This window comes from Anolis sagrei, chromosome X (assembly GCF_037176765.1).
Source record: "Anolis sagrei isolate rAnoSag1 chromosome X, rAnoSag1.mat, whole genome shotgun sequence".
Lineage (NCBI taxonomy): Eukaryota > Metazoa > Chordata > Lepidosauria > Squamata > Dactyloidae > Anolis > Anolis sagrei.
In genome coordinates this window covers 94174958-94202366 of record NC_090034.1, presented here as the reverse complement: position 1 = coordinate 94202366, position 27409 = coordinate 94174958, and the positions used below count along the sequence as shown (strand labels likewise).

General features: G+C 46.8%; 1 protein-coding gene across 1 annotated transcript; it reads right to left on the bottom strand.

Moving 5' to 3' along the window:
* Positions 1-1303: 1303 nt before the first annotated feature.
* On the bottom strand, positions 1304-25656 carry LOC137097945 (synaptonemal complex central element protein 2-like). Its single transcript, XM_067473416.1, has 5 exons — positions 25571-25656; positions 7583-7660; positions 6180-6249; positions 2810-2931; positions 1304-1599 (listed from the first exon to the last, which is right to left on the bottom strand). Exons 2-5 carry the CDS (start codon positions 7607-7609, stop codon positions 1441-1443), a joined length of 378 nt encoding a protein of 125 aa, XP_067329517.1. The 5' UTR covers positions 7610-7660; positions 25571-25656; the 3' UTR covers positions 1304-1440.
* Between the last annotated feature and the right edge of the window lie 1753 nt (positions 25657-27409).

The window sequence follows — 27409 nt, the reverse complement described above, 5'->3', positions numbered from 1 at the left end:
ATGGAGCGCCATTACCTTCCCACCGGAGCGATACCTATTGATCTACTCACATTTGCATGTTTTCAAACTGCTAGGTTGGCAGAAGCTAGGGCTGACAGCGGAAGCTCACGCCGCTCCCCGGAATCGAACCTGCAACCTTTCGATCAACAAGCTCAGCACCTCAGTGCTTTAACCCACTGCGCCACCGGGGCCCCCGCAGGGATGTATAGTTCACCTAAAATCAGAGAGCATTCTGAACTCCACCCATGATGGAATTGAACCAAACGTGGCACACAGGACACCCATGACGAATAGAAAATAATACAGGGTGTTGTGGGCATTCACCTTGAGTTTGGGAGTTGTAGTTCAACTAAGTCCAGTGAGCACTCTGAACACAAACATTGATGGATCTGGACCCAACTTGGCATGAAAACTCGACATGCCCAAATGTAAACACTATTGGAGTTTGGGGGAAAATAGACCTTGTCATTTGGGAGTTGTTGTTGCAGGGATGTATAGTTCACCTAAAATCAGAGGGCATTCTGAACTCCACCCATGATGGAATTGAACCAAACGTGGCACACAGGACACCCATGACCATCAGAAAACACTAGAAGGGTGTGGTGGGCATTGACCTTGAGTTTGGGAGTTGTAGTTCAACTACCTCCAGTGAGCACTCTGGACTCAAACAATGATGGATCTGGAGCCAATTTGGCATGAATACTCAATATGCCCAAATGTGAACACTAGTGGAGTTTGGGGGAAATAGACCTCGACATTTTGGAGTTGTAGTTGCAGGGATGTATAGTTCACCTAAAATCAAAGAGCATTCTGAACTCCACCCATGATGGAATTGAACCAAACGTGGCACACAGGACACCCATGACCAACAGAAAACACTAGAAGGGTTTGGTGGGCATGGACCTAGAGTTTGGGAGTTGTAGTTCAACTACGTCCACTGAGAATTGTGGACTCAAACATTGATGGATCTGGACCCAATTTGGCATGAATACTCAGTATGGCCAAATGTGAACACTGGTGGAGTTTGGGGGAAATAGAATCTTGACATTTGGGAGTTGTAGTTGCTGGGATTTGTAGTTCATCTTGATGGTTTTGTAGCATTTTATACAATATGTGATTGCATGATTTTAATATTCGGCAATGAAAACTTGCACCTGTTAGTTTATAGATAAACTATTTCATATTTGTTGTTTCCCAGAATCAATGAACGCCAACACATTTACACGTTTGAGATGTTGAAGTAACAAAGTAATTGAAAGCTTATAGTCAACATTAGAAATATTTATTTAATTTCAAACAGTTCTGAATATTTATTTCCATTCTAAATAAACATGTTACAAATTTCATGAATTAGAATCAGCATTGGTTTTTTGTATCTTGTTTCTTCCTTTTTTCTGTATGGTTTTTTTTCTGTATGGTTCAGCCTGACCATACAGGTCTTTATTCAATATTTGAACCCAATTGTCTGAGCTCAGTCTCAATCTCCCTAATACTCTCTATATTCTCAAAAACCTCTTGGAGATTGTCCTGAATGAGCTTCATGCTATGGTCATAAGCGGTAAGCAGCCTTTCTTCTGACTCTTCTAATAAGCTTGAAACCTTTCAGAAGAAAGAGAAGAATTAATAAGAGCTAAAGATTTTTTAAAAATCCTTTATGAAGAGCTTGTCCTAAGTTAAAAGACTTTGACAAATTTTACTTCTCAACACTTGCAAACATATCCACATATAACCATATGAGAATTTAGTAATGGCTACTTTGAGTAAATATCATAAAATGACATAAGACAGTGTGAGTTGTTAGAAAAGATGATGGTCTAATATTAGGAAATGAGGGAGACCGCATTACAGGGTGTTTGACACAATCAAGTAATTTACAGCCATGATTTTTCAACGTCATGAACTATGGTTCTTGGAGATGTCCCATACATAACTTGAGGTCCACTTTTGGACAAATAACAATGAATAGTTACGACCATACATCAGTGGAATGATCAGAAATTTAAGGAGCAGCTATGCAGTTAGAATCCAACCACCAATCATGTCCTTTGAAACAGCGCAAAGGTTGATATTAATAAACTCAGCAGCTCCTGTGGTGTAACTTAACTCACCAGGGGGAAAAAAGGAAATTGAGCAGAGAGCAGGGGGAGCAGTTATACTATGAAACTAAATTTGAAAAATTCTGTTCCTGGTTTGAAAGTATTCTTTCCTTTTTAATTGTGTAGTACTTGAGTTGTTATACTCCAGAAACTTCATTTTTGTGGCTGCTACAAACTATGTTGAATTGGTTGGTACTCTACAAGATAGTCAATGGAAAACTATAGCAAAATGTGCTGCAGGGTATCCCGCAAAAACAAAGTTTGTGCAGTTTAATAAACTTTTCCATATTGTTAGAACTAATTCGGAAATTACATTTATAATCCAGGAATAAAAATTGTGTTACATAGTGTAATACAAATGCCAGAAAGAACGTTTGAACATTTCTTTACATGAAAAGAGTCAGATTATATTAAAGAACATACTGAAAAGAGGAAATAGGATGGACGCTGAAAAGATTTTCAGTGTGTAAAATGGGAAAGATGCAACCATATCTGAATTTTTGGGGAAAAGATTTTATGAGCAAGTAAAAGATTCTGGTGACTATTTTTTTCTAAAATACTTGGCGTTATTGAATTCTGAGTATTGACTAAGTACAAGAAGCCAACACAGAACACTAGGAAATAGGAAGAAAACACAATAATTTAGGGGACTTGTAGTTATTCTTCCCAATTAATCAGAATGCAACTTGTGCATTATAACTATATGACTTTACCTTTATCCAAAGATTTTCTCTGAACGTCATCATGAACTCCTCGTCTTTCTTCCGATTCTCATTAATTTTGCTTATCAGTTCCTGAACTTCTTGCTCCATATCTTCAATTATTGAATTCTTTCCTATGGTTGGAAAAAAGTAAAAATAGCATTTGAACTGTGTGTGTGTGTGTGTGTGTGTGTGTGTGTGTGTATTCTTGTAACAACAGTACGTTCAAAAGTAACACACCTATTATTTCCCAACAGAGGCAGATTTTGACATTTTAATACAGGGTGAGGCAGCATAACTTCCTTTTTAAAAATGCGAGCCATTCTGTCGGTTGAAGACGTAGCGGAGAGCTAGTGGTCTTGTTCGAGAGGCGGGAGTATAAAGTCTTGTCCTGACACAGTTCAGTCGCCATCATGCGTTGGAACAGTGAGGACAGTGCTTTTGCCGTTGAGGCCTACCTTTCGAGCGGATTTGGAGTGGCCGGCCCGCTCTCCAGATTTGGCACCTTGTGATTTTTTTCCCATGAGGTTTTTTGAAATCCCGTGTTTATGTGAACTGTCCAAGGAGCCTACAAGATTTGAAGACCAACATCCAGGAAGAAATTGCCAACATAACGCCTGCTATGCTGGCAAGAGTCATAACAAATGCCAGAAATCGGTTTACTCAGTGTATGGAGAAAGGAGAATGGCGGACATCACCTACCTAATTTGATCTTCAAAACTATGTTTAAAAAAAGGTTATATATGTGCCTACATTATAAAAAAAAATCTGATTCATGCAATTGGTTTTATTAAGTTCTGAATAAAGGAAATTATGCTGCCTCACCCTGTATTTCGCAGACTACAGCCAGAAAATCAGAAGACGTTTACTTCTTGGGAGGAGAGCAATGACCAATCTTGATAAAACAGTTAAGAGTAGAGACATCACACTGGCAACAAAAATCCGCATAGTTAAAGCAATGGTATTCCCCGTAGTAACCTATGGATTCAAGAGCTTCACCATAAGGAAGGCTGAGCAAAGGAAGATAGATGCTTTTGAACTGTGGTGTTGGAGGAAAACTGAGAGTGCCTTAGACCGCAAGAAGATCAAACTAGTCCAGACTCCAGGAAATAAAAGCCCAACTAATCACTGGAGGGAAGGGTATTAAAGGCAAAGATGAAACACTTCGGCCACATAATAAGAAGACAGAAAAGCTTGGAGAATGATAATAATGCTGGGGAAAATGAAAGGAAAAAGGAAGAGGGGCCGACCAAGAGCAAGATGAATTGATGTTATCCTTGAAGTGAGTGGCTTAACCTTGAAGGAGCTGGGGGTGTCGACAGCCGACAGGGAGCTCTGGTGTGGACTGGCCCATGAGGTCACGGAAATGACTGAACGAATAAACAACAACAAATATCTCTGTCTCAATAAATAAAGTCATTTTCTAGTATGTTGTAAGTGTAATGAAATAGGTGAATATGGTCTACATTAAGAATCCAGGATGTGATTTCCTTTCAACCATTTCTATGCTGTCATGCGAAAAAACTCGGAATGATTTTAAAGGAATCGTGCAGCAACCAAAATAGTCAAAAGTTTAGAAGCAAAGCAGCTTAGGAAACTGGGTATGTTTAGCTTGGAGAAAAAACGTCTGAGAAGGAACTTGACAGCTGTGTTGAAATATTTGAAAGGTGTCACTTTGATAAGGGGTCAAGTTTGTTTTCTGCTGCTCTAGAGACTAGGACATGGAGCAACAGATTAAAACTTTAGGAAAAGATATACCACCTAAACATTAGGAAGAACTACCATGAGGAACTGTATTAATGGGTCGTGGCATTCGGAAGGATGAGGACCACTGGTGTAGATGCAAAATCACAGTTATGAAGCAGCAAAGAAAATAATGTGATGGTTGGGGGTCACTGTATTAAGGGCTCGTAGAATGAGGAAGGATGAGGACCACTGGTGTAGATGCAAAATCACAGTTATGAAGTAGCAACGAAAATAATGTGATGGTTGGGGGTCACTGTATTAAGGGCTCGTGGAATGAGGAAGGAAGAGGACCACTGGTGTAGATGCAAAATCACAGTTATGAAGTTATGGTTATAACAACAACAACAACAACAACAACAACAACAACAACAATAACAATACTTTATTTATATCCTGCTACCATCTCCCCAAGGGACTCGGTGCGGCTTACATGAGGCCGAGCCCACAGTACAACAATACAAGCAATAACAACGATACAAGCAATTTAAAACAACAAAACAATAAAACAATAACAGAAGCATTATCAAATAGGACAACACACTTTAAAATCTATGGGCAGGCCAAATGTAATTAAAATTTTAAAAAAATGATGCTGGACATGTGATGGGGTGGTTTGTGGAAACATACAAGCAGACCTAAAACAATATAAAGTGCTTTGGAGGACAAAGTGCTATGGGATCATTATTCTGGGAAAGCACACTTGAACAACCACGTCTTCAAGCTCCTCCTGAAGACTGTCAAGGTTCGGGCATGCCTGATGTCCTTAGGGAGTGAGTTCCAGAGTCGAGGGGCCACCACAGAGAAGGCCCTGTCCCTCGTCCCCACCAATCGCCCTTGCGATGCAGGTAGGAGCGCGAGCAGGGCAGGCTCTCCAGATGATCGAAGAGATTGCGTGGGAGATGCAGTCACGCAGGTAGGCGGGTCCCAAACCGTTCAGGGCTTTGTAGGTGAGAACCTGCACCTTGAATTGGGACCGGAAAATGAATGGTAGCCAGTGGAGCTCCTTGAACAGGAGGGTTGACCACCAAATTACAGTATGAAGTACAGTAGCAACAAAAATGATGTGATGCTTGGGAGTCACCACAACATGAGGAAGTGCATTAAGGGGTCGCGGCATTCGGAAGGCTGAGAACCACTGATATAAACCATATAAAAGCAATAGAAGAGGGTTTCGCAAGACCAGTCACTCTCGTTGCTATGGTATAGTAACGGAGAGGCCATGGGCCATATTTGTGTCCTTGTGGACCACGGGTGGTCCATGGACCACAGGTTGGAACCACTGTTTTACGGCATTAGAGGATTCTCTGATGCTGAGGTTTCCTGGTCTTGACTGAGGCGGCAGCTCGTGCGCCAAAGTTGGTAAGCCTCAAAACCTGGACAAATTTGGTGTGGCATATACATGTCAATTCATTTTGAAGAATTGTGTGGCATTTTCAGCCCTGAGTACCAAACTCCTGCAGGCCATGAAACTAGACTTCCTGCCAGTGCTGAGCACACACAAGATCTAAATATGCAGTGTTCGTATTCCACATTCTGATCAAGATTCGGCCACAAATGTTCTGGGAGCTTGAGGAGGAAGAGGAGGAGGAATCTTGGTTTTTAAAACCTTGGAATATCTGCAACAGAAGCAACATACCTTTGTTCCCATGGACAAGGTCTTCCACCAAAGGCTGAGCAACCACATCAGAGGCCTCTTGGAAAGAATCCTGGACATGGAGAAATCAGAAAACAGCTCTGAAGGGAGAGACAAGAGGCGATTTTGCAGCTGCTCTTCAACGACAGGTTCCTTCCTCCTCCTTCCAACGGAGGAAGTCCTAGGCAGCCTTTCCCTTTTGCCCAAGAAGTCCCCAAAGGGAGCGAGCTGCCTCCACGGCAATCTCTCCACATCTATCTAAAACCGAGGTGAGTCACTTGTCCCATTCATTCTCCCAATGGTTGGACTTCTTTTGGTTTGGTTTGGGGGGTCTTGGGGTATCACTGCCTCAGCTAACAAAGCTATCAAGTCAAACCAGTGACAAAACAGGCGTACCAAAGCAAAACTAATGAAGAAACGTCAACACTCATCTACTCGTCTAATCGACAGACCTCTCCTCCTTCGGATGCTTTTGTAGTTCTGACTAGTCTCAAAGGGCCCCTGCCCTGGTGGCACAGCAGATTAAACTGCTACGCTGCTCAACTTGCTGACCCAAAGGTTTGAATCCGGGGAGCGGGGTGAGCTCCCACTGTTAGCCCCAGTTTCTGCCAACTTAGCAGTTCAAAACGATGTGAGCAGATCAATAGCTTCTGTGGGAAGGTAACAACACTCCATGCGGTCATGCTAGCCACATGACCTTGGAGGTGTCTATTAGAAATGGAGGTGTGCGGACACGACTACTATCCACTTAATGTCAGGGGAAACCTTTACCTTTCCTGGGCTCTCTTTAAGAATGATTATATAATGACACTTCTACCTTTAATGACATATTGATAACTTATAAATCCCACAATGAGTCCACTCCCCAGTCTATCAATAAATGCTGTATGTTACTATTGTTATTGTTTATTGCTTATTGTGTATTTTTGTTTCTGAGATTTATTTTATTTTAATTGTTGTATTGATTATTTGTTATTGCCTTTGTTTATTGATGTGCCGTGGGCTCGGCCTCATGTAAGCCGCTCTGAGTCCCTTGGGGAGATGGTAGCAGGGTACAAATAAAATATTATTATTATTATTATTATTATTATTATTATTATTATCCCCACTCTCTCTCTAAGGCAGACCAATACTTCTCCTCCATCAGCCTAATCAATTTATTGATCTTCATCATTTCACAAATCCTCCTTGGCCATTGCCATAAACTTCAGGCATTTCTTTCCCCTTCAGAAACTGCACATACCATCAACTTGAGCTTCTTTGAAAGACTCCCTCTTGCCACCGCAATGTGCCCCCTCAAATGGTAATCCATCACCTCGGTTTCCCCAAAGAAAAGAGGCTCCAAGGAAACGCCAAGCAGATCCCAAACTTGAACTCAGTTGCCTCAACGGTGCAGCAACCCTTACCTCTTGGTATTCTCCACTGTGCGCCATGCGGATGGATGAACCTGGATGGTTGTCCGGCACACTCACGCGGCAGTTCACCTAATGGGACAAACAGATGGAAAACATCAAGGCTTCAACGTGGAAAGCCTTGCTCTGCCAGGCAGGTGAATCAAAGTCTGATTTCCCCCCATGGAAAGTAGGTTTCTGCCTGGGGACCCTGCAACTGTTTAAGAGTCCAATCCCAGGAGAACCTCTAAGCTCCGAGCATCTTACCAAAACTGAATTAAACAAACATGACTAAACAAGAGGGAAATGCAGGATCTCTTTGCAGCCACCACCACAGAGCAAGGTGTGATCATTTGAGTTTGAGACATGGCGTGACAGAAGGAGCCCCGTTGGGATCCCAGGCACCTTCTGAAAGGGCCAGGCTCAAAAGGGGCTTCCATATTACAGAGGTGATTACAACCAAGGAAAAAGCATGCAGCAGTGCAGCTGGCCCAAACTCAAGAAACAACCAGTCCTGCTTCCAAAAGGTTAACAGGAATATAATCCAGATTAGTTGGAGAAAAGAAATGAATCCAACCAAGCGTTCTGAGGCAAAACGAAAGGGACAGGACACCATCAAGATGAAGCGTCTCCCAATCCCCTTGTTTTCAGAAAAGATAATTTAACTAAATTGTTTGCCTGCTAACCCCCGAAATAACGAGACCACACAACAATATTTGGATTTGAAATATGGGCAACTTTTATTAATTGTTATCTGTTTAACTTTGACTGGATCTCAATTTTATGGATCTTGAACTTGGTGGCAAAGCCGAGGTAGCGTCTCTGTCCAGCCTACCTCTGGGTTAGTTAGGGTAAAACACCCGGGTCCCCTGGACACCCAATCCATGTAACCTCTGAAGGAAATGTGTAGAAGTCCCTCTCAGAGTATCGGAGACCATAATCTCTCTATTTTTAGGCCATTATAATTCCCTTCACCTAATCAAATTGAACCTTAGGTGAGTGTTTTAGTTAATGGCCTTCACCCCTGAAGGGTGTGTCTTGGGCGTACACCAAATTATTAGTTTTTCTGAATTATTTATCGCCACGGATTGGGGGCAGATATTTTGCCCCCATCCCCCACCAAGTCCTGACCACAGCTCCAAAAACCAGCCTCTAATCACCAAACGTGTTGGTAAAATCAGAAAGATGGATATAATCTGTCTCGAAAATTGGGTCTTATTATTAGTCAAAATACTATGTAGCCAGCGAGCCCCTTTATATTTGGTTTGTCACAAAAAACACCTGGCTCCCATCTTGATTTAGCCAGCTTCTGGACATCACCACCAACATGCCATCCAGGGCAAGGAATCATTGATGACCGGGACATCTCAAAACCGTCTCCCAACACCACACGTGTTGGTAAAATCAGAAAGATGGATACCATCTGTCTCAAGTCAAACCACTGTATAGCCAGTGAGCCCCTTTATCTTGGGTCAGTACAAAAAACACCTGGCTCCCATCTTGATTCAGCCAGTTTCCGGACATCGCCACCAACATGTCACCCACGGCAAGGAATCGATGACCGGGCATCTCCAAAACAGCCTCCAATCACCAAACATGTTGGCGAAATCAGAAAGCTGGATACCATCTGTCTCGAATCGAACCACCGTGTAGGTAGTGTCCCCTTTTTCTTGGGTCACCACAAAAAAAACCTGGCTTTTATCTTTATTCAGCCAGCTTCCGGACATCACACCAACATGCCACCCACGGCATGGAATTATAGTTGACCAGAACATCGGATGGGGATTCGCTCCTAGCTGCAACAATAAAGGGATACAACCGTCCCAACATCAGCCTCTTGCATCTCTTCATTCACTTGTGACCATTAATAGGCCCTAAATGGTCATCTAGGGGACTCCAGTGAGCTTGATACTTGTCCCTGTGGGCATAGCAAAAGCACTATACCAAAAGGTGAGGGGACCTCCATACGTGACCAAAGCCCCTGTTCATGAAACCAGTTGGTTGTTAGAAGAAAATGATATGAATGGGTTTCACTTGTGACTCTCTCGGGGTTGAATCGTATTCCCGCCTGATCGGTTAACATTTGGGCGGCCCCGATGGATATAAATATATCTCAAGTTGTGTATCTCAAGCCCATAAAGAAGGGCCTTAATGACCATTGTCCAACATTAATATTTGTCAGCCAGCAAATATCATGGTAAGAAAAGGAGCTGTCACAAAATAAAAACCATTTGAATAGATTGGGTAATGGCCCTAAGCGAGTAGGTGCTCGTGTCGCATCCGTCACTGGATGGTGGAGCCCTTTGTCCCTTGCATGTTTTATGGGTTCTGACCAAGATCTGTAATGTTTAGAGCTTTCAACTTAATAGTGACCGTGACCAAGCTCATAGTGAGCAATCGGTCTTTGGTAGAGCCACCCAATTGAATATTTAAAGTATAACACAAAGGGGGATACCATCCCCAGCTACTTCCCAGACTATTGGCCAGGCATGTAAGGCATCAAGGTTCGAGGCTCTTTTCTCCTATATTATCTGTTTTAGAAGCTGACCGATGCCCAACAACTCCTAGGGAGGATGAGCCCAGGCACCTGCGGCCACTTAATCATCACACACTCAACCAGCAGGTGCACTCAGCCCAGCTGAGCTGATCCCAGCTCCCAGAGCTCACGGTCTGTCGACAAGACATTGTCGTCCAGTGAGACAACCACATCCACAGGTACCTCATTCTTAGACATACAGCTTTGAGACCAAAGCCCGATCCAGCAAGGCATGGCCAGACAACCTCTAGTGGCTAGGTTAATGACAACAGATAGCCGCCCTTCATAGGCACACTGAAACATAACACTGCCAGTTTTAACAGATAACATTCCAGAGACTATCAGAGAGGCCACTCCCCTAGGGAATATGGCCAGTGTGTTTTGGTTCAAACCATAATGTATTGTGCCTTGATAACTTATCAAAATACAGAGTTCTCTCTAAACAAATGTTATTCCGTTCAGCGGGCGGCCCCACTCATGTTCAGAGCTTGTTTAAACAGCTTGGGTGGTTTAACACCTATTGCTTGATTAACAAAATGCAAAAAAGACATATGATAGGCACTATATACAAACTATTACTCCGATGACACTCCTTGCGATAATTGCTTCCCCACTACAGCCCTGGTGCCAAAAGCAACGAGTTGCAAATACTCAGATTAGTGAGACTTCGCAACTAGAAATCGTGATTTCTCAGTCATTAGCCCTTGTTCTGGGGCTTACTCCTCAACCCAGGAGACACTATATTACTAAGAGAGAGTCCTGATCCTTCTTCCTTTTGTGAAGGCCCCCAGCTATGGGGCCGATACAATCGAAAAATGATTTAAGGCTACATAATATGGCCACAGCTCGCTAATTGTTAATGGTTTTTCGTTATGGTTTCCATTTCAGATAAAGCCTGATCTGCAAAATTTAAAATTAATTAACGTTTTCCCCTTTCCAGGACGTACGGGATACTTATTATACACATACACACACACATATTTATAAGCTCTGAAGTAGACACTTCAAAACATGTCAGCCATAAAGCCCTATAATACTATCTGGTGATTTCCATGCTGTAGTTAACTGAGATCAGTCCTATATATGTCTAGTTGGATTCTGTTAACAACTTTCAGTTGCCTAAGACTACCATGGGCTAATGACAAAAATTAATGAGAATGGGGGGCCTCATACATTTTCGGATATAAAGATTGGCCCATTGCATCGTCATCTCACGTTGCCTCCTTCAGTTTCACAAACCTGTCGGCAGGGTTTATATATTTAGTTTGTTTAACCACGCCCTCAGTGACTTTTATAGATTAATTAAACAAAAAAGGAAAATTGTTCTAAAGTTGTAGTGTCAGGCCAAGCCTTTTTTGTTTTGTGATGTCATCTCACACACACACACGGTCGCCCCATTTGGTCAGTGATATATTTGACCAGAGCTGACCTTTGGCTGGTTAAAATAAATTTAAAACTCAATAGCGTCTCCTCCTGGAGACAGGGCTAGAGACAACATGTTAGTGGTGGCCTTTGAGGCTCCAGGGTCACCATTGGTGATTTATTTCAATGGACGCAGATGGATTGAATGTTTTCCAAAATAAAATGTATTTTTACTTTGCTGTTTGGGTTATCCTGGAGCTCGGTGCAATGGATACAGCATATGGAATGGCTTCAGTGACCAGGAGTAACTTTATTTATTTTATAATATTGTGTATGCTTATTATTTATTTATTTATTTACAGTATTTACATCCCGCCCTTCTCACTCCGCAGGGGACTAAGGGCAGATTGCAATGTACACATATATGGCAAACATTCAATGCCAATTTGACATACAACGTATACAGACATACACAGAGGCTATTTAATTTTTCTTGGCTGCCAGGGGAGCTGTCGCTTTCATCGTCCATCTGCGACACTGATGAAAGTACTTCCGCATTCCCCTCATCGTTTTGCTGGAGTCTTTTTTATGGCCTCATTAATTTAGCCTCCCCACACAAGGTGGTACCTAATTTTCCTACTTGACAGATGCAACTGTCTTTTGGGTTGCAAAGGTCAACAACAGGCTACACAATTGGTTGGAAGCCCACTCCAACCCGGGCTGGCTTCGGACTCATGACCTTTTGGTCAGAGTGATCTTAATGCAGCTGACACTCAGCCAGCTGCGCCACAATCCCATATATTGACAGTCATTATTGTTGACATTGTGTTGTAAAAATGGTTAAAAATAAACAAATAAATAAATAAAATAAGAAATAAAATCTTAGTTAGCCACAGAAGGAATTGGCCATCTGCAAGGACGTTGACCAGGGCAGGCACAGATGGTTTGATGTTTGTTATCCTTGTGGGAGGCTTTTTCCATGTCCCCGCATGAGGAGCTGGAGCTGATAGAGGGAGCTCATCAGCCTCTCCCCAGATCCGAACCTGCGACCTGTCGGTCTTCAGTCCTCACAGCCCAAGGGTTTATAAATGTGTTTTTAAATAAAACCAACATGCATTTGTGACGAATGATAGTAACATGCGTTGTGGCTAATTTATTCATAACTTAAAACAGTAAAAACCTGGTGAGTAATTGGTGTGATTCACCTTCATCTATGTGCTGTCCAAAACAGCCTAGGTCGTGCAGCCACTGTGTAATTAAGTGGCTGTCTCGGTGTCAGTCAACCACCATAAAATGGCTGCCAGCCATGGGGCTATAGATGGCTTCAGTATATAAAATGGCTGCTGCGGCCAAGATGGACGACTGCCACGTGCACAGTGATGTCCTGTCCACGAGCAACTGGCATCATCAGGCAACCAGGAGGCCAGCCAAGAAGCTCCTAAGGGTGGATGGAGGGTGTGCCGCCAGCGCTTGGCCTAACAGGCAGGCCAGATCCATAAGCGCTGAGCCAGGGCAGAAAGGCCCCACAGCCAACATGCCTAGCGGTGAAAGAAACAGGGTGGGGGAGGGGCCAAACAAGTCCTATCACTTTGAAGTCCTATCAAGGAAGCAATTGAACTGAAAATAAAGCGAATCACACTGGCCTTAACCCAGTTTATTATAACTTTGTGTCTTGCCTTTTATTGAAATATTAATGACCATTCCTACAAGGGAATTTGGTTCTTTCTTTGCTTTTTTGGCTTTGCCCTGTAACAGTTAAAAGAAGTTTAAGAGGATGTCCTTTCACAGCTTCAAAAAGTCAAAACCAGGCAAAGCCAGGGGAGGAGACAAGGGAGGAAGGCAGGCTGGCAGAGCCCTGCTAAACCACCAACCCCCAGCCCAGGGGAACAACCTGGGGGAGGGGATCCTGACTCAGGGCCAAAGAGGCGCTGGGGGTGCCAAGGCAAGGGAGCTGCCACCCCCCAAGGGCCCAGAGACAGACCTTGAGTGTCCTCCCTGGTCCACATTCAGCTTCAGAATGAAGAAGGGGGCGGGCCAGTGCGGAGAGCAAAGTAGAGAGCCTAAGGAGCTGGGCATGTTTAGCCTGAAGGAGAGAAGGCTGAGAGGAGATGTGATAGCCATGGATAAATATGTGAGAGGAAGCCACAGGGAGGAGGGAGCAAGCTTGTTTTCTGCTTCCTTGGAGACTAGGACGCAATGGAACAATGGCTTCAAACTACAAGAGAGGAGATTCCATCTGAACACGAGGAAGAACTTCCTGACTGTGAGAGCTGTTCAGCAGTGGAACTCTCTGCCCCGGAGTGTGGTGGAGGCTGCTTCTTTGGAAGCTTTTAAACAGAGGCTGGATGGCCATCTGTCAGGGGTGATTTGAATGCAATATTCCTGCTTCTTGGCAGAATGGGGTTGGACTGGATGGCCCATGAGGTCTCTTCCAACCAAGCTTTGAAGTTGCAAGGCTATTCAATGCCAATCAAGGGGGCTAATTGCAACCTTCACACTTGCAACCTCAAGCAGACAGGAGTCCTTTCTCCCTCCCTGGACCTCATTCCACAGGGATATAAACCTCCCTTGCCAGTTTCCCACAGACCTCACAACCTCTGAGGATGCTGCCATAGATGCAGGCGAAACGTCAGGAGAGAATGCTTCTGGAAAACGGCCAGGCAGTTCAGAAAATTCACAGCAACAAATGTGGTGTAGTTGGCCAGTAGCTCAATGTCAGGTAGACTGACTCAGATTCATGTCTCACACCTTGGATAAGGCCACAGCCTTGGATAAGGCCTCAGTTGACACCTTGTCAATCAACCATCAAGTCCTTCGATGTCACCAATGCAAGGCCTATGTTCCTCCATGATGGCATCTCTGCTCTCCATAGGAGCAGACCTGTGAAGAATGATGGGAGCTGCAATCCGCAACACTCTCTGGGGCTTCCCTGGCCCCATTCTCCTCTCTCAAGGAACTCAGCACAGAACCAGCTGCCAAGCCCCAGAGAATGAGCTGGGTCGTGGCAGGGGGGTGAGTCTGGATCGCCTAGGGGGCCCCTTCCCACAACCTGGTTCTATGCATTCACTAGTATTACTATTATTAACATAAAGTTTATCATCATCATCATCATCATCTACAGAAATAAAAATGAAAGGTTTGTTTGTGGGATTAACAGAACTCAAAAACCACTGGACGCATTGTCGCCAAATTTGGGCACAAGACACCTACTGACCCAAGGAGTGGCCATTACTAAGAAAACCTGATTTTGTCATTTGGGAGTTGTAGTTGCTGAGATGTATAGTTCACCTACAATCAAAGAGCATTCTGAACTCCACCAATGATGGAATTGAACCAAACCTGGCACACAGGACTCCCTTGACCCAACAGAAAACATGAGACAGGGTTGGTGGGCATTGGGTTTGAGAGTTCTGGTTCAGTTCCCTCCAGAGAGCACTGTGGGCTCACACAATGATGGGTCACACACTCTCAGCCGCAGAGGCAAACCAAGGAATGACTTGAAGGCAAACAACAACAACTACAACAGAGTTAGAATCCCCGTTCAAACATATAAAGCCATAGAAGGCTATTGGATGGGTCACACACTCTCAGCCTCAGAGTCAAACCAAGGAATGACTTGAAGGCAAACAACAACAACTGCAACAGAGTTAGAATCCCCGTTCAAACATATAAAGCCATTGGATAGTTCACACACTCAGCCTCAGAGTCAAACCAAGGTATGACAACAACAACAGAGTTAGAATCCCTGCTCAACCATAGAAAGCTATTGGCTGGGTCACACACTCTCAGCCTCAGAGGCAAACCAAGGAATGATTTGAAGGCAAACAACAACAACAATGAGTTAGAATCCCCACTCAAGCATAGAAGGCTCAAACATATAAAGACATTGGATGGGTCACACACTCTCAACCTCACCTACAATCAAATAGCATTCTGAACTCCACCCATGAGGGAACTGAACCAAACGTGGCACACAGAACTCCCATGACCAATCTATATCTGTATCTATCTATCTATATATCTATCTATATCTATACATATAATAAAAGTCAAAACTTGTATGTGGCGGATGTGTGGCGGTGTGGCGGGAGGAGTATGTGCCAGCGTTTTGATTGGCCAGCCTGAAAGTTCCAACATTCGGATTGGCTGCCGCAGTGGTGCTATTTGCATATGGTCTCTGATTGGCCAGCTTCAAGAGGAGCCCCTGGTGGAGAAAAGAGTTCATGGAAGAAACGGGGACATGAGAAGGAAATTTGCATATGGTCTCTGATTGGCCAGCCTCAAACCCAACATTCCGAGATGACAAAGAGAGGAAAGGAAAGGCCGGGGGCTGGGTCAGAACACTCCCAATACAGACCGAAATAGGCACACAGAGCCCCCATCACCCACTCTACATCCTACTGCAGTTTGGAGGAGGATGAACCATGGATGATGGGACTTGCGGTACCATCACTCACATTCTGAGACCGCTGTTAACCTCATCCAATGACTGATCAGGACCAAACTTGGCACATAGACCTCTCATGCCCCACTTTACATCCTGGTGTGGTTTGGCCGGGGATGGACCTTGGATTATGGGACTTGCAGTACCTTTGCTCAATTCTTGAAACCACTGCAACCCTCATGCAATTACCAATAAAGACCAAACTTTGCACACTGAGTCTCCATGACACACTCTACATCCTGGTGCGGTTTGGGGGAGGATGCACCATGGACGATGGGACTTGCAATACCTGCACTCCCTTCCTGAGACCATTACAACTGCCAACAGTGATAGATCAGGATCACAATTCGCACAGAGAGCCCACATGACCCACTCTACATCCTGGTGCAGTTTGGAAAAATATGGAAATGGATGATGGGACTTGAAGTCACTTCACTCACTTCCTGAGACCACTGAGACCCTCGCCAATGACGGATCAAGACCAAACTTGGCACACAGAGTCCGCATGACCCACTCTACATCCTGGTGCACGTTTGAGGAGGACAGACCATGGATGATGGGACTTCAAGTACCTCCACTCCCTTCCCAAGACTGCTGCAACCCTCATCTAATGTCCAATCAAGACCAAACTTGGCACACAGAACACCCATGACCCACTCTACATCCTGATACTGTTTGGAGGAGGGTTGACCATGGATGATAGAATTTGCAGTACATTTACTCACTTACTGAAACCACTGCGACCCTAATCCAATGACCGATAAAGACCAAACTTGGCATACAGAACCGCCATTACCCACTTTCTCTAATAACCCGGGCAGCGCCGGGTCCCCAAGCCAGTATATAATAAAGAAGAGTGCTTCTTTGTATCGGACAGAGGAATTGTGGAGGGAGGGCGGACGGTGTATGTGGCAGCGTTTTGATTGGCCTGCCTGAAAGTTCCAACATTTGGATTGGCTGCCGCAGTGGTGCTATTTGCATATGGTCAGATTGGCCAGCTTCAAGAGGAGCCCCTGGTGGAGAAGAGGGTTCATGGCAGAAACGGGGCATGACAGAAGGAAATTTGCATATGGTCTCTGATTGGCCAGCCTCAAATCCAACATTCCGAGATGACAAAGAGAGGAAAGGAAAAGGCCGGGGGGGGCTGGGTCAGAACACTACCAATACAGACCGAAATTGGCACACAGAGCCCCCATCACCTACTGCAGTTTGGAGGACTATGAACCATGGATGATGGGGCTTGCAGTACCACCACTCACCACATTCTGAGACCGCTGTTAACCTTATCCAATGACTGATCAGGACCAAACTTCGCACAGAGACCTCTCATGACCCACTTTACGTCCTGGTGTGGTTTGGCCGGGGATGGACCGTGGATTATGGGACTTGCAGTACCATTGCTCAATTCTTCAGACCATTGCAACCCTCATCCAATTACCAATAAATACCAAACTTGGCACACTGAGTCTCCATGACGCACTCTACATCCAGGTGCAGTTTGAAGGAGGATGCACCATGGACGATGGGACTTGCAATACCTGCACTCCCTTCCTAAGACCATTATAACTGCCAACAATGATGGATCAGGACCACAATTTACACAGAGAGCCCGCATAACTCACTCTACATCCTGGTGCGGTTTGGAAGAATTTACAATGGATCATGGGACTTGCAGTCACTTCACTCACTTCCTGAGACCACTGAGACCCTCGCCAATGACTCATCAAGACTAAACTTGGCACATGGAGCTTCAATGACCCACTCTACATCCTGGAGCAGTTTGGAGGACGACAGACCATGGATGATGGGACTTCAAGTACCTCCACTACCCAAGACTGCTGCAAAACTCATCTAATGACCAATCAAGACCAACGTTGCCACACAGAGCTCCAATGACCCACTCTACATCCTGCTGCAGTTTTGGAGAAGGGTGGACCATGGATGATGGAACTTCCAGTACCTTCACTCACATTCTGAGACCTCTGCAAACCTCATCCAATGACGGATCAAGACCAAACTTGGCACATAGACCTCTCATGACCCACTTTACGTCCTGGTGTTGTTTGGAAAACTTTGGAGATGGATGATGGGACTTGCAGTACCTTTGCTCACTTCCTGAGACCACTGAGACCCTCGCCAATGACTAATCAAGACTAAACTTGGCACATGGAGCTCCAATGACCCACACTACATTCTGCTGCAGTTTGGAGGAGGACAGACCATGGATGATGGGACTTCAAGTACCTCCACTCCCTTCCCAAGACTGCTGCAACCCTCTTCTAATGACCAATCAAGACCACACTTGGCACACAGAACACCCATGACCCACTCTACATCCTGATACTGTTTGAAAGGGGATGGACTTTGGATGATGGGACTTGCAATACCTTCACTCACTTACTGACACCACTGCCACCCTCATCTAATGACTGATAAAGACCAAACTTGGCACACAGAGCCCCCATGACCCACTCTATATCCTGCTGCTGTTTGTAGGAGGATGACCCATGGATGATGGGACTTCAAGTACCTTCACTCACTTCCTGAAAATAATGCAGCCGTTATCCAAAGACCAATAAAGACCAAACTTGGCATACAGAACCACCATTACCCACTTTCTCTAATAACCCGGGCAACGCCGGGTCCCCAAGCTAATATATAATAAAGAAGAGTGTTTGTTTGTATCGGACAGAGGAAGGACATAGGGCGGTGTATGTGGCAGCGTTCTGATTGGTTGCCGCTGTGGTGCTATTTGCATATGGTCTCTGATTGGCCAGCTTCAATAGGAGCCCCTGGTGGAGAAGAGGGTTCATGGCAGAAACGGGGCATGACAGAAGGAAATTTGCATATGGTCTCTGATTGGCCAGCCTCAAATCCAACATTCCAAGATGACAAAGAGAAGGAAAGGAAAGGCCGGGGGATGGGTCAGAACACTACCAATACAGACCGAAATAGGCACACAGAGCCCCCATCACCCACTCTACATCCTACTGCAGTTTGGAGGAGCATGAACCATGGATGATGGGACTTGCAGTACCACCACTCACATTCTGAGAACGCTGTTAACCTTATCCAATGACTGAACAGGACCAAACTTCGCACAGAGACCTCTCATGACCCACTTTACGTCCTGGTGTGGTTTGGCCGGGTATGGACTGTGGATTATGGGACTTGCAGTACCATTGCTCAATTCTTCAGACCACTGCAACCCTCATCCAATTACCAATAAAGACCAAACTTGGCACACTGAGTCTCCATGACGCACTCTACATCCAGGTGCAGTTTGAAGGAGGATGCACCATGGACAATGGGACTTGCAATACCTGCACTCACATTCTGAGACCTCTGCAAACCTCATCCAATGACGGATCAAGACCAAACTTGGCACATAGACCTCTCATGACCCACTTCACGTCCTGGTGTTCTTTAGAAAACTTTGGAGATGGATGATGGGACTTGCAGTACCTTTGCTCACTTCCTGAGACCACTGAGACCCTCGCCAATGACTAATCAAGACTACACTTGGCACATGGAGCTCCAATGACCCACTCTACATCCTGGTGCAGTTTGGAGGAGGACAGATCATGGATGATGGGACTTCAAGTACCTCCACTCCCTTCCAAAGATTGCTGCAACCCTCTTCTAATGACCAATCAAGACCACACTTGGCACACAGAGCCCCCATGATCCACTCTACATCCTGCTGCAGTTTGTAAGGGGATGGGCTTTGGATGATGGGACTTGCACTACCTTCACTCACTTACTGACACCACTGCCACCCTCATCTAATGACTGATAAAGACCAAACTTGGCACACAGAGCCCCCATGACACACTCTATATCCTGCTGCTGTTTGTAGGAGGATGGGCCATGGATGATGGGACTTCAAGTACCTTCACTCACTTCCTGAAAATAATGCAGCCGTTATCCAAAGACCAAAGACCAAACTTGGCATAGAGAACCACCATTACCCACTTTCTCTAATAACCCGGGCAACGCCGGGTCCCCAAGCTAGTATATAATAAAAGTCAAAACTTGTATGCGGCGGATGTGTGGTGGTGTATGTGCCGGCTTTCTGATTGGCCAGGCTGAAAGTTCCAAGATTTTGACTGGCTGCTGCTGTGGTGCTATTTGCATATGATCCCTGATTGGCCTGCTTCAACAGGAGCCCCTGGTGGAGAAAAGGGTTCATGACAGAAACAGGGACATGACAGAAGGAAATTTGCATATGGTCTCTGATTGGCCAGCCTCAAATCCAACATTCCGAGATGACAAAGGGAGGAAAGGAAAGGCCAGGGGCTCTGTCAGAAAATTACCAATACAGACCACACTTGGCAAACAGAGCACACAAGACCCACTCGACATCCTACTGCAGTTTGGAGGAGGATGAACCATGGATGATGGGACTTGCAGTACCATCACTCACATTCTGAGACCGCTGTTAACCTCATCCAATGACTGATCAGGACCAAACTTGGCACATAGACCTCTCATGACCCACTTTACGTCCCAGTGTGTTTTGGCCGGGGATGGACCATGGATTATAGGACTTGCAGTACCTTTGCTCAATTCCTGCGACCAATGCAACCCTCATCCAATTACCGATAAAGACAAAATTTGGCACACTGAGTCTCCTTGATGCACTCTACATCCTGGTGCGGTTTGGGGGAGGATGCACCATAGACGATGGGACTTGCAATACCTGCACTCCCTTCCTGAGACCATTGCAACTGCCAACAGTGATGGATCAGGATCACAATTCGCACAGAGAGCACGCATGACCCACTCTACATCCTGGTGCAGTTTGGAAAAATTTGGAAATGGATTATGGGACTTGCAGTCACTTCACTCACTTCCTGAGGCCACTAAGACCCTTGCCAATGACTGATCAAGACCAAACTTGGCATACAGAGTCCCCATGACCCACTCTACATCCTGGTGCACTTTTGAGGAGGATAGACCATGGATGATGGGACTTCAAGTACCTTCACTCCCTTCCCAAGACTGCTGCAACCCTCATCTAATGTCCAATCAAGACCAAACTTGGCACACAGAGCCCCCATGACCCACTCTACATCCCAATGCTGTTTGGAGGAGGGTTGACCATGGATGATGGGACTTGCAGTACCTTTACTCACTTACTGAAACCACTGTGACCCTAATCCAATGACTAATAAAGACCAAACTTAGCACACAGAGCCCCCATGACCCACTCTGCATCCACCTGCAGTTTGAAGGTTTGACTTTGGATGATGGGACTTGCAGTACCTTCACTCACTTACTGAAAATACTGCCACCCTCATTCAATGACTGATAAAGACCAAACTTGGCACACAGAGCCCCCATGACCCACTCTATATCCTGCTGCTGTTTGGAGGAGGGTTGACCATGGATGATGGGACTTCAAGTACCTTCACTCACTACCTGAAAACAATGCAACCGTCATCCAATGACCAATAAACATCAAACTTGGCATACAGAGCCGCCATTACCCACTTTCTCTAATTACCCGGGCAGCGCCGGGTCCCCAAGCTAGTGTATATAATAAAAGTCAAAACTTGTATGCGGAGGACAAAAGTGTGGCGGGAGGAGTATGTGCCAGCGTTCTGATTGGCTGCCGCTGTGGTGCTATTTGCATATGGTCTCTGATTGGCCAGCTTCAATAGGAGCCCCTGGTGGAGAAAAGAGTTTATGGCAGAAACGGGGACATGAGAAGGAAATTTGCATATGGTCTCTGATTGGCCAGCCTCCATTCCAAGATTCCGAGATGACAAAGAGAGGAAAGGAAAAGGCCAGGAGCTGAGTCAGACAATTAACAATACAGACCAGACTTGGCACACAGAGCCCCCATGATGCACTCGACATCCTACTGCAGTTTGGAGGAGGATGAACCATGGATGATGGGACTTGCAGTACCATCACTCACATTCTGAGACCGCTGTTAACCTCATCCAATGACCGATCAGGAACAAACTTGGCACATAGACCTCTCATGACCCACTTTATGTCCTGGTGTGGTTTGGCCGGGGATGGACCGTGGATTATGGGACTTGCAGTACCTTTGCTCAATTCTTGAGACCACTGCAACCCTCATCCAATTACCGATAAAGACCAAAACTTGGCACACTGAGTCTTCATGACGCACTCTACATCCTGGTGCAAGTTGGAGGAGGATGCACCATGGACGATGGGACTTGCAATACCTGAACTCCCTTCCCAAGACCATTACAACTGCCAACAATGATGCATCAGGACCACAATTCACACAGAGAGCCCGCATGACCCACTCTACATCCTGGTGCAGTTTGGAAGAATTTGACAATGGATGATGGGACTTGCAGTCACTTCATTCACTTCCTGAGACCACCGAGATCCTCACCAATGAGTGATCAAGACCAAACTTGGCACACATAGTCCCTATTGCCCACTCTACATCCTGGTGCACTTTCGAGGAGGACAGACCATGGATGATGGGACTTCAAGTACCTCCACTCCCTTCCCAAGACTGCTGCAACCCTCATCTGATGTCCGATCAAAACCAAACTTGGCACACAGAGCACCCATGATCCACTCTACATCCCAATGCTGTTTGAAGGAGAACGGACGATGGATGATGGGATTCCAAGTACCTTCACTCACTCCCTGAAACCACAGCGACACTTATACGAATACCAATAAAGACCAAACTTGGTACAGAGAGCCCCCTTGGCCAACTCAACATTCAAATGAGGTTTGGGGGAGAACAGACTATGGAGGATGGGACTTGCAGTACCTAAACTCACTTTCTGAGACCACTGTGACCCTCATCCAATGACTGAGCAAGAACAAAACTCGGCACACAGGGCCCTCATGACCCACTCTCCATTCTGGTGCAGTTTGGAGGAGGATGGACCACAGATGATGGGACTCGCAGTACCTTCACTAACTTCCTAAGACCACTGTAAGCCATATAAATAACTGATAAAGACCAACCTTGAGACCCAATTCCTTTCTCAAATAACCCGGGCAGCGCCGGGTACCCAAGCTAGTATATAATAAAGGTGAAAGTTTGTATGTGGAGGCCAAAAGTGTGGCGGTGTGGCGGTGTATGTGCCAGCATTCTGATTGGCCAGCCTGAAAGTTCCAACATTTGGATTGGCTGCCGCAGTGCTGCTATTTGCATATGGTCTCTGATTGGCCAGCTTCAAGAGGAGCCCCTGGTGGAGAAAAGAGTTCATGGCAGAAACGGAGACATGAGAAGGAAATTTGCATATGGTCTCTGATTGGCCAGTCTCAAATCCAACATTCCGAGATGACAGAGAGGAAAGGAAAGGCCGGGGACTGGGTCAGAACACTACCAATACAGAACAGACTTGGCACACAGAGCCCCCATCACCCACTTTACATCCTACTGCAGTTTGGAGGAGTATGAACCATGGATGATGGGACTTGCAGTACCACCACTCATATTCTGAGACCGCTGTTAACCTTATCCAATGACTGATCAGGACCAAACTTGGCACAGAGACCTCTCATGACCCACTTTACGTCCTGGTGTGGTTTGGCCGGGGATGGGCCGTGGATTATGGGACTTGCAGTACCATTGCACAATTCTTCAGATCACTGCAACCCTCATCCAATTACCAATAAATACTAAACTTGGCACACTGAGTCTCCATGACGCACTCTACATCCAGGTGCAGTTTGAAGAAGGATGCACCATGGACGATGGGACTTGCAATACCTGCACTCCCTTCCTAACACCATTACAACTGCCAACAATGATGGATCGGGACCACAATTTACACAGAGACCCAGCATGACCCACTCTACATCCTGGTGCGGTTTTGAAGAATTTACAATGGATCATGGGACTTGCAGTCACTTCACTCACTTCCTGAGACCACTGAGACCCTCGCCAATGACTAATCAAGACTAAACTTGGCACATGGAGCTTCAATGACCCACTCAACATCCTGGTGCAGTTTGGAGAAGGGTGGACCATGGATGATGGAACTTCCAGTACCTTTACTCACATTCTGAGACCTCTGCAAACCTCATCCAATGACGGATGAACACCAAACTTGGCACATAGACCTCTCATGACCCACGTTACGTCCTGGTGTTGTTTGGCACACAGAGCCCCCATGATCCACTCTACATCCTGCTGCAGTTTGAAAGGGGATGGACTTTGGATGATGGGACTTGCACTACCTTCACTCACTTACTGACACCACTGCCACCCTCATCTAAAGACTGATAAAGACCAAACTGGATCTCCTCGACGGGATTGCTGGGGGCAGCGCCATGGAGGGTGGCCACGGGACCAAAGTCTCGGGCACACAGTTCTAGCCCTAGATCCACTCGGCTGGATCGCTGGGGGCGGCGCCATGGAGGGCAGCCTGGGGACCGAAGTCTCGGTGCGCAGCTCTTGCCCTAGATCCGCTGAGCGGGATTGTTGGGGGCAGCGCCATGGAGGGTAGCCACGGGACCGCAGTCTCGGGCAAGCAACTCCAGCCCTGGACCCCCTGGGTGGGATCACCAGAGGCGGTGCAATGGAGGGCAACGACGGGACCGCAGTCTCAGGTGCGCAGCTGTAGCCCTAGGCCCGCAGAGCGGGACTCTTCGGGCATTGCCAGGGAGCCAAAGACCCGGGCGCGATGATCTGGCCTGAGCCAGCACATAAGGTCTCGATGAGAACGGCAGCGGCAAACAAACCGCGACAGCCAGGTCCCTGAGCCGCAGTCTCTGCGAAGCCCGGCGACGCGCTCCCAACCCTGGAGAGCGTGGACGAGGAGAGGCTGATGTGCGACATAGCAATATCAGCCACCAGGTGGTGCAGTTGGAAGAGCATTTAAAGCAGCATTTCAGGGAGCAACTAGTTGCCCCTTTAGCTCAGGGTTTTTCTCCTCACGAACGACAATGAGGGTATCATATCTCTCTGAGGCACAGAAGGGAAAGGCAAGCCCAGAGATAGACATAGCGCACCCATTCAAGCCAAACAATTGCCCCCCCCCCCGTCCTCACAAGAGGCGGTAAACACCCTTACCGGCCTGATACGTAGTGCAGTCCCGGCAAAAATCAAAACCAGTAACACAGTTTAACAATAAGAATAGAATGATAGTAATAATAAAGAAGAGAGGGGCTCCATAAAAGACTGCAGTAACCGCTCAGAGGCCGGCAGGGGGAGCAGGGTTTCTCTCTGCACTCTAGACGGAGGCTGAGAAGCGGCTTGCGAAATGGCACTAGATGGAGTTCCCGCCTTTTTAATCAGGCTCTGGTTAGGCTGAGGGCCCTGGCGGCCATCTTGGCGGCCCTTGTTCCTCAGTTTTTTCGCCTACTTTTTGAGGGGAGCACCCTGACGCCGCAATTAGCCAGAAAGGTAAGTGCAAGAAATCGGCAGACATTGGCTGCTTGGGAGTAGAAGGGGCTTTACATATAAGGCCACCTTAAGCCTGGACTCACTATTATTATTATTATTATTATGAGGTGTGAAGGCCCTGCAAACGGGGCAAGCCTACGAGAGGTGTCCCTCTCCTAGGCAAGCCAAGCAGAGGGAATACCCATTAGTGTGAGGTAAAACATTGGGGCAATCGGCGCACTTTCAAAGAAATGGAAGCCCTGCCTATTAGGAACCAGTTAAGGATCAATGAAGAATCAAAGACAGAATAGCAAAACGAACCAGAATAGGAGCAATCCAGATAATACAGAGCTCGCACTAAGGTTCTCCAGCTGATGCCCAAGCGGCGGATAGAGGACTGGTGGCTGGCCCCGCCCAGGGGCCTTATATACTTGAGGATGGGCGGGGCCAGGCGGGGAGTAAAAATGTCTTTTTATATTCTAGAACAGGGGTCCCCAAACTAAGGCCCGCGGGCCGTATGTGGCCCCCCAGGGGCATTTATCCGGCCCGCGCTGGGTCACCGTGCCCTGAAGGGCTGCCCCTCCCAAGGGCAGCAAGAAAGGGCCGGATAAATGGGCGCCGTCAAAGCCGGAGGGAGAGCTGGGCACCGGTGTCTGGAGGAGGAGGAGGAGGAGCAGGAGGCTGGGGAGGAGGAAGAAGCAGAGCTGGGCTCCCCTTCTCCACTCGGCCCTCCTGGCTTTAGCTCCCGGCAGGCAGCTCACGCTGGGCTGGTCTAGCAGCATTGCCTGCTCTGGGAGTTGGAGCAGTCGCTTATCTACGCTGCCCAGGCAGCAGCGCCCCTTCTCCTCTTCTTTCTCCAGCTAGCCATCGAGGAGGAGGAGGAAGAGGAGAAGGGGTGTTGCTGCAGTTTCTTCTCTTCTTTCTTCTCTTCCTCTTCGATGGCCAGTTGGAGGAAGGAGGAGGAAGAAGAGGAGAAGGGCCGCTGCTGCCTTTCTCCTCCCCCTCCTCCAACTGGCCATTGAAGAGGAAGAAGAGAAAGAAGCGAAGAAACGCAGTAACGCCCCTTCTCCTCCTCTTCCTCCTCCTCCTGTTCCAGCTGGCCATCGAGGAGGAGGAGGAAGAGGAGAAGGGGTGTTGCTGCAGTTTCTTCTCTTCTTCCTTCTCTTCCTCTTCGATGGCCAGTTGGAGGAAGGAGGAGGAGGAAGAGGAGAAAGGCTGCTGCTGCCTTTCTCCTCCCCCTCCTCCAACTGGCCATTGAAGAGGAAGAAGAGAAAGAAGCGAAGAAACGCAGTAGCGCCCCTTCTCCTCCTCTTCTTCCTCCTCCTGTTCCAGCTGGCCATCGAGGAGGAGGAGGAAGAGGAGAAGGGGTGTTGCTGCAGTTTCTTCTCTTCTTCCCCCTCTTCCTCTTCAATGGCCAGTTGGAGGAAAGAGGAGGAAGAAGAGAAGGGCCGCTGCTGCCTTTCTCCTCCCTCTCCTCCAACTGACCATTGAAGAGGAAGAGGAGAAAGAAGCGAAGAAACGCAGCAGCGCCCCTTCTCCTCTTCTTCCTCCAGCTAGCCATCGAGGAGGAGGAGGAAGAGGAGAAGGGGTGTTGCTGCAGTTTCTTCTCTTCTTCCTTCTCTTCCTCTTCGATGGCCAGTTGGAGGAAGGAGGAGGAAGAAGAGGAGAAGGGCCGCTGCTGCCTTTCTCCTCCCCCTCCTCCAACTGGCCATTGAAGAGGAAGAGGAGAAAGAAGCGAAGAAACGCAGTAGCGCCCCTTCTCCTCCTCTTCCTCCTCCTCCTGTTCCAGGTGGCCATCGAGGAGGAGGAGGAAGAGGAGAAGGGGTGTTGCTGCAGTTTCTTCTCTTCTTCCTTCTCTTCCTCTTCGATGGCCAGTTGGAGGAAGGAGGAGGAAGAAGAGGAGAAGGGCCGCTGCTGCCTTTCTCCTCCCCCTCCTCCAACTGGCCATTGAAGAGGAAGAGGAGAAAGAAGCGAAGAAACGCAGTAGCGCCCCTTCTCCTCCTCTTCCTCCTCCTCCTGTTCCAGGTGGCCATCGAGGAGGAGGAGGAAGAGGAGAAGGGGTGTTGCTGCAGTTTCTTCTCTTCTTCCTTCTCTTCCTCTTCGATGGCCAGTTGGAGGAAGGAGGAGGAAGAAGAGGAGAAGGGCCGCTGCTGCCTTTCT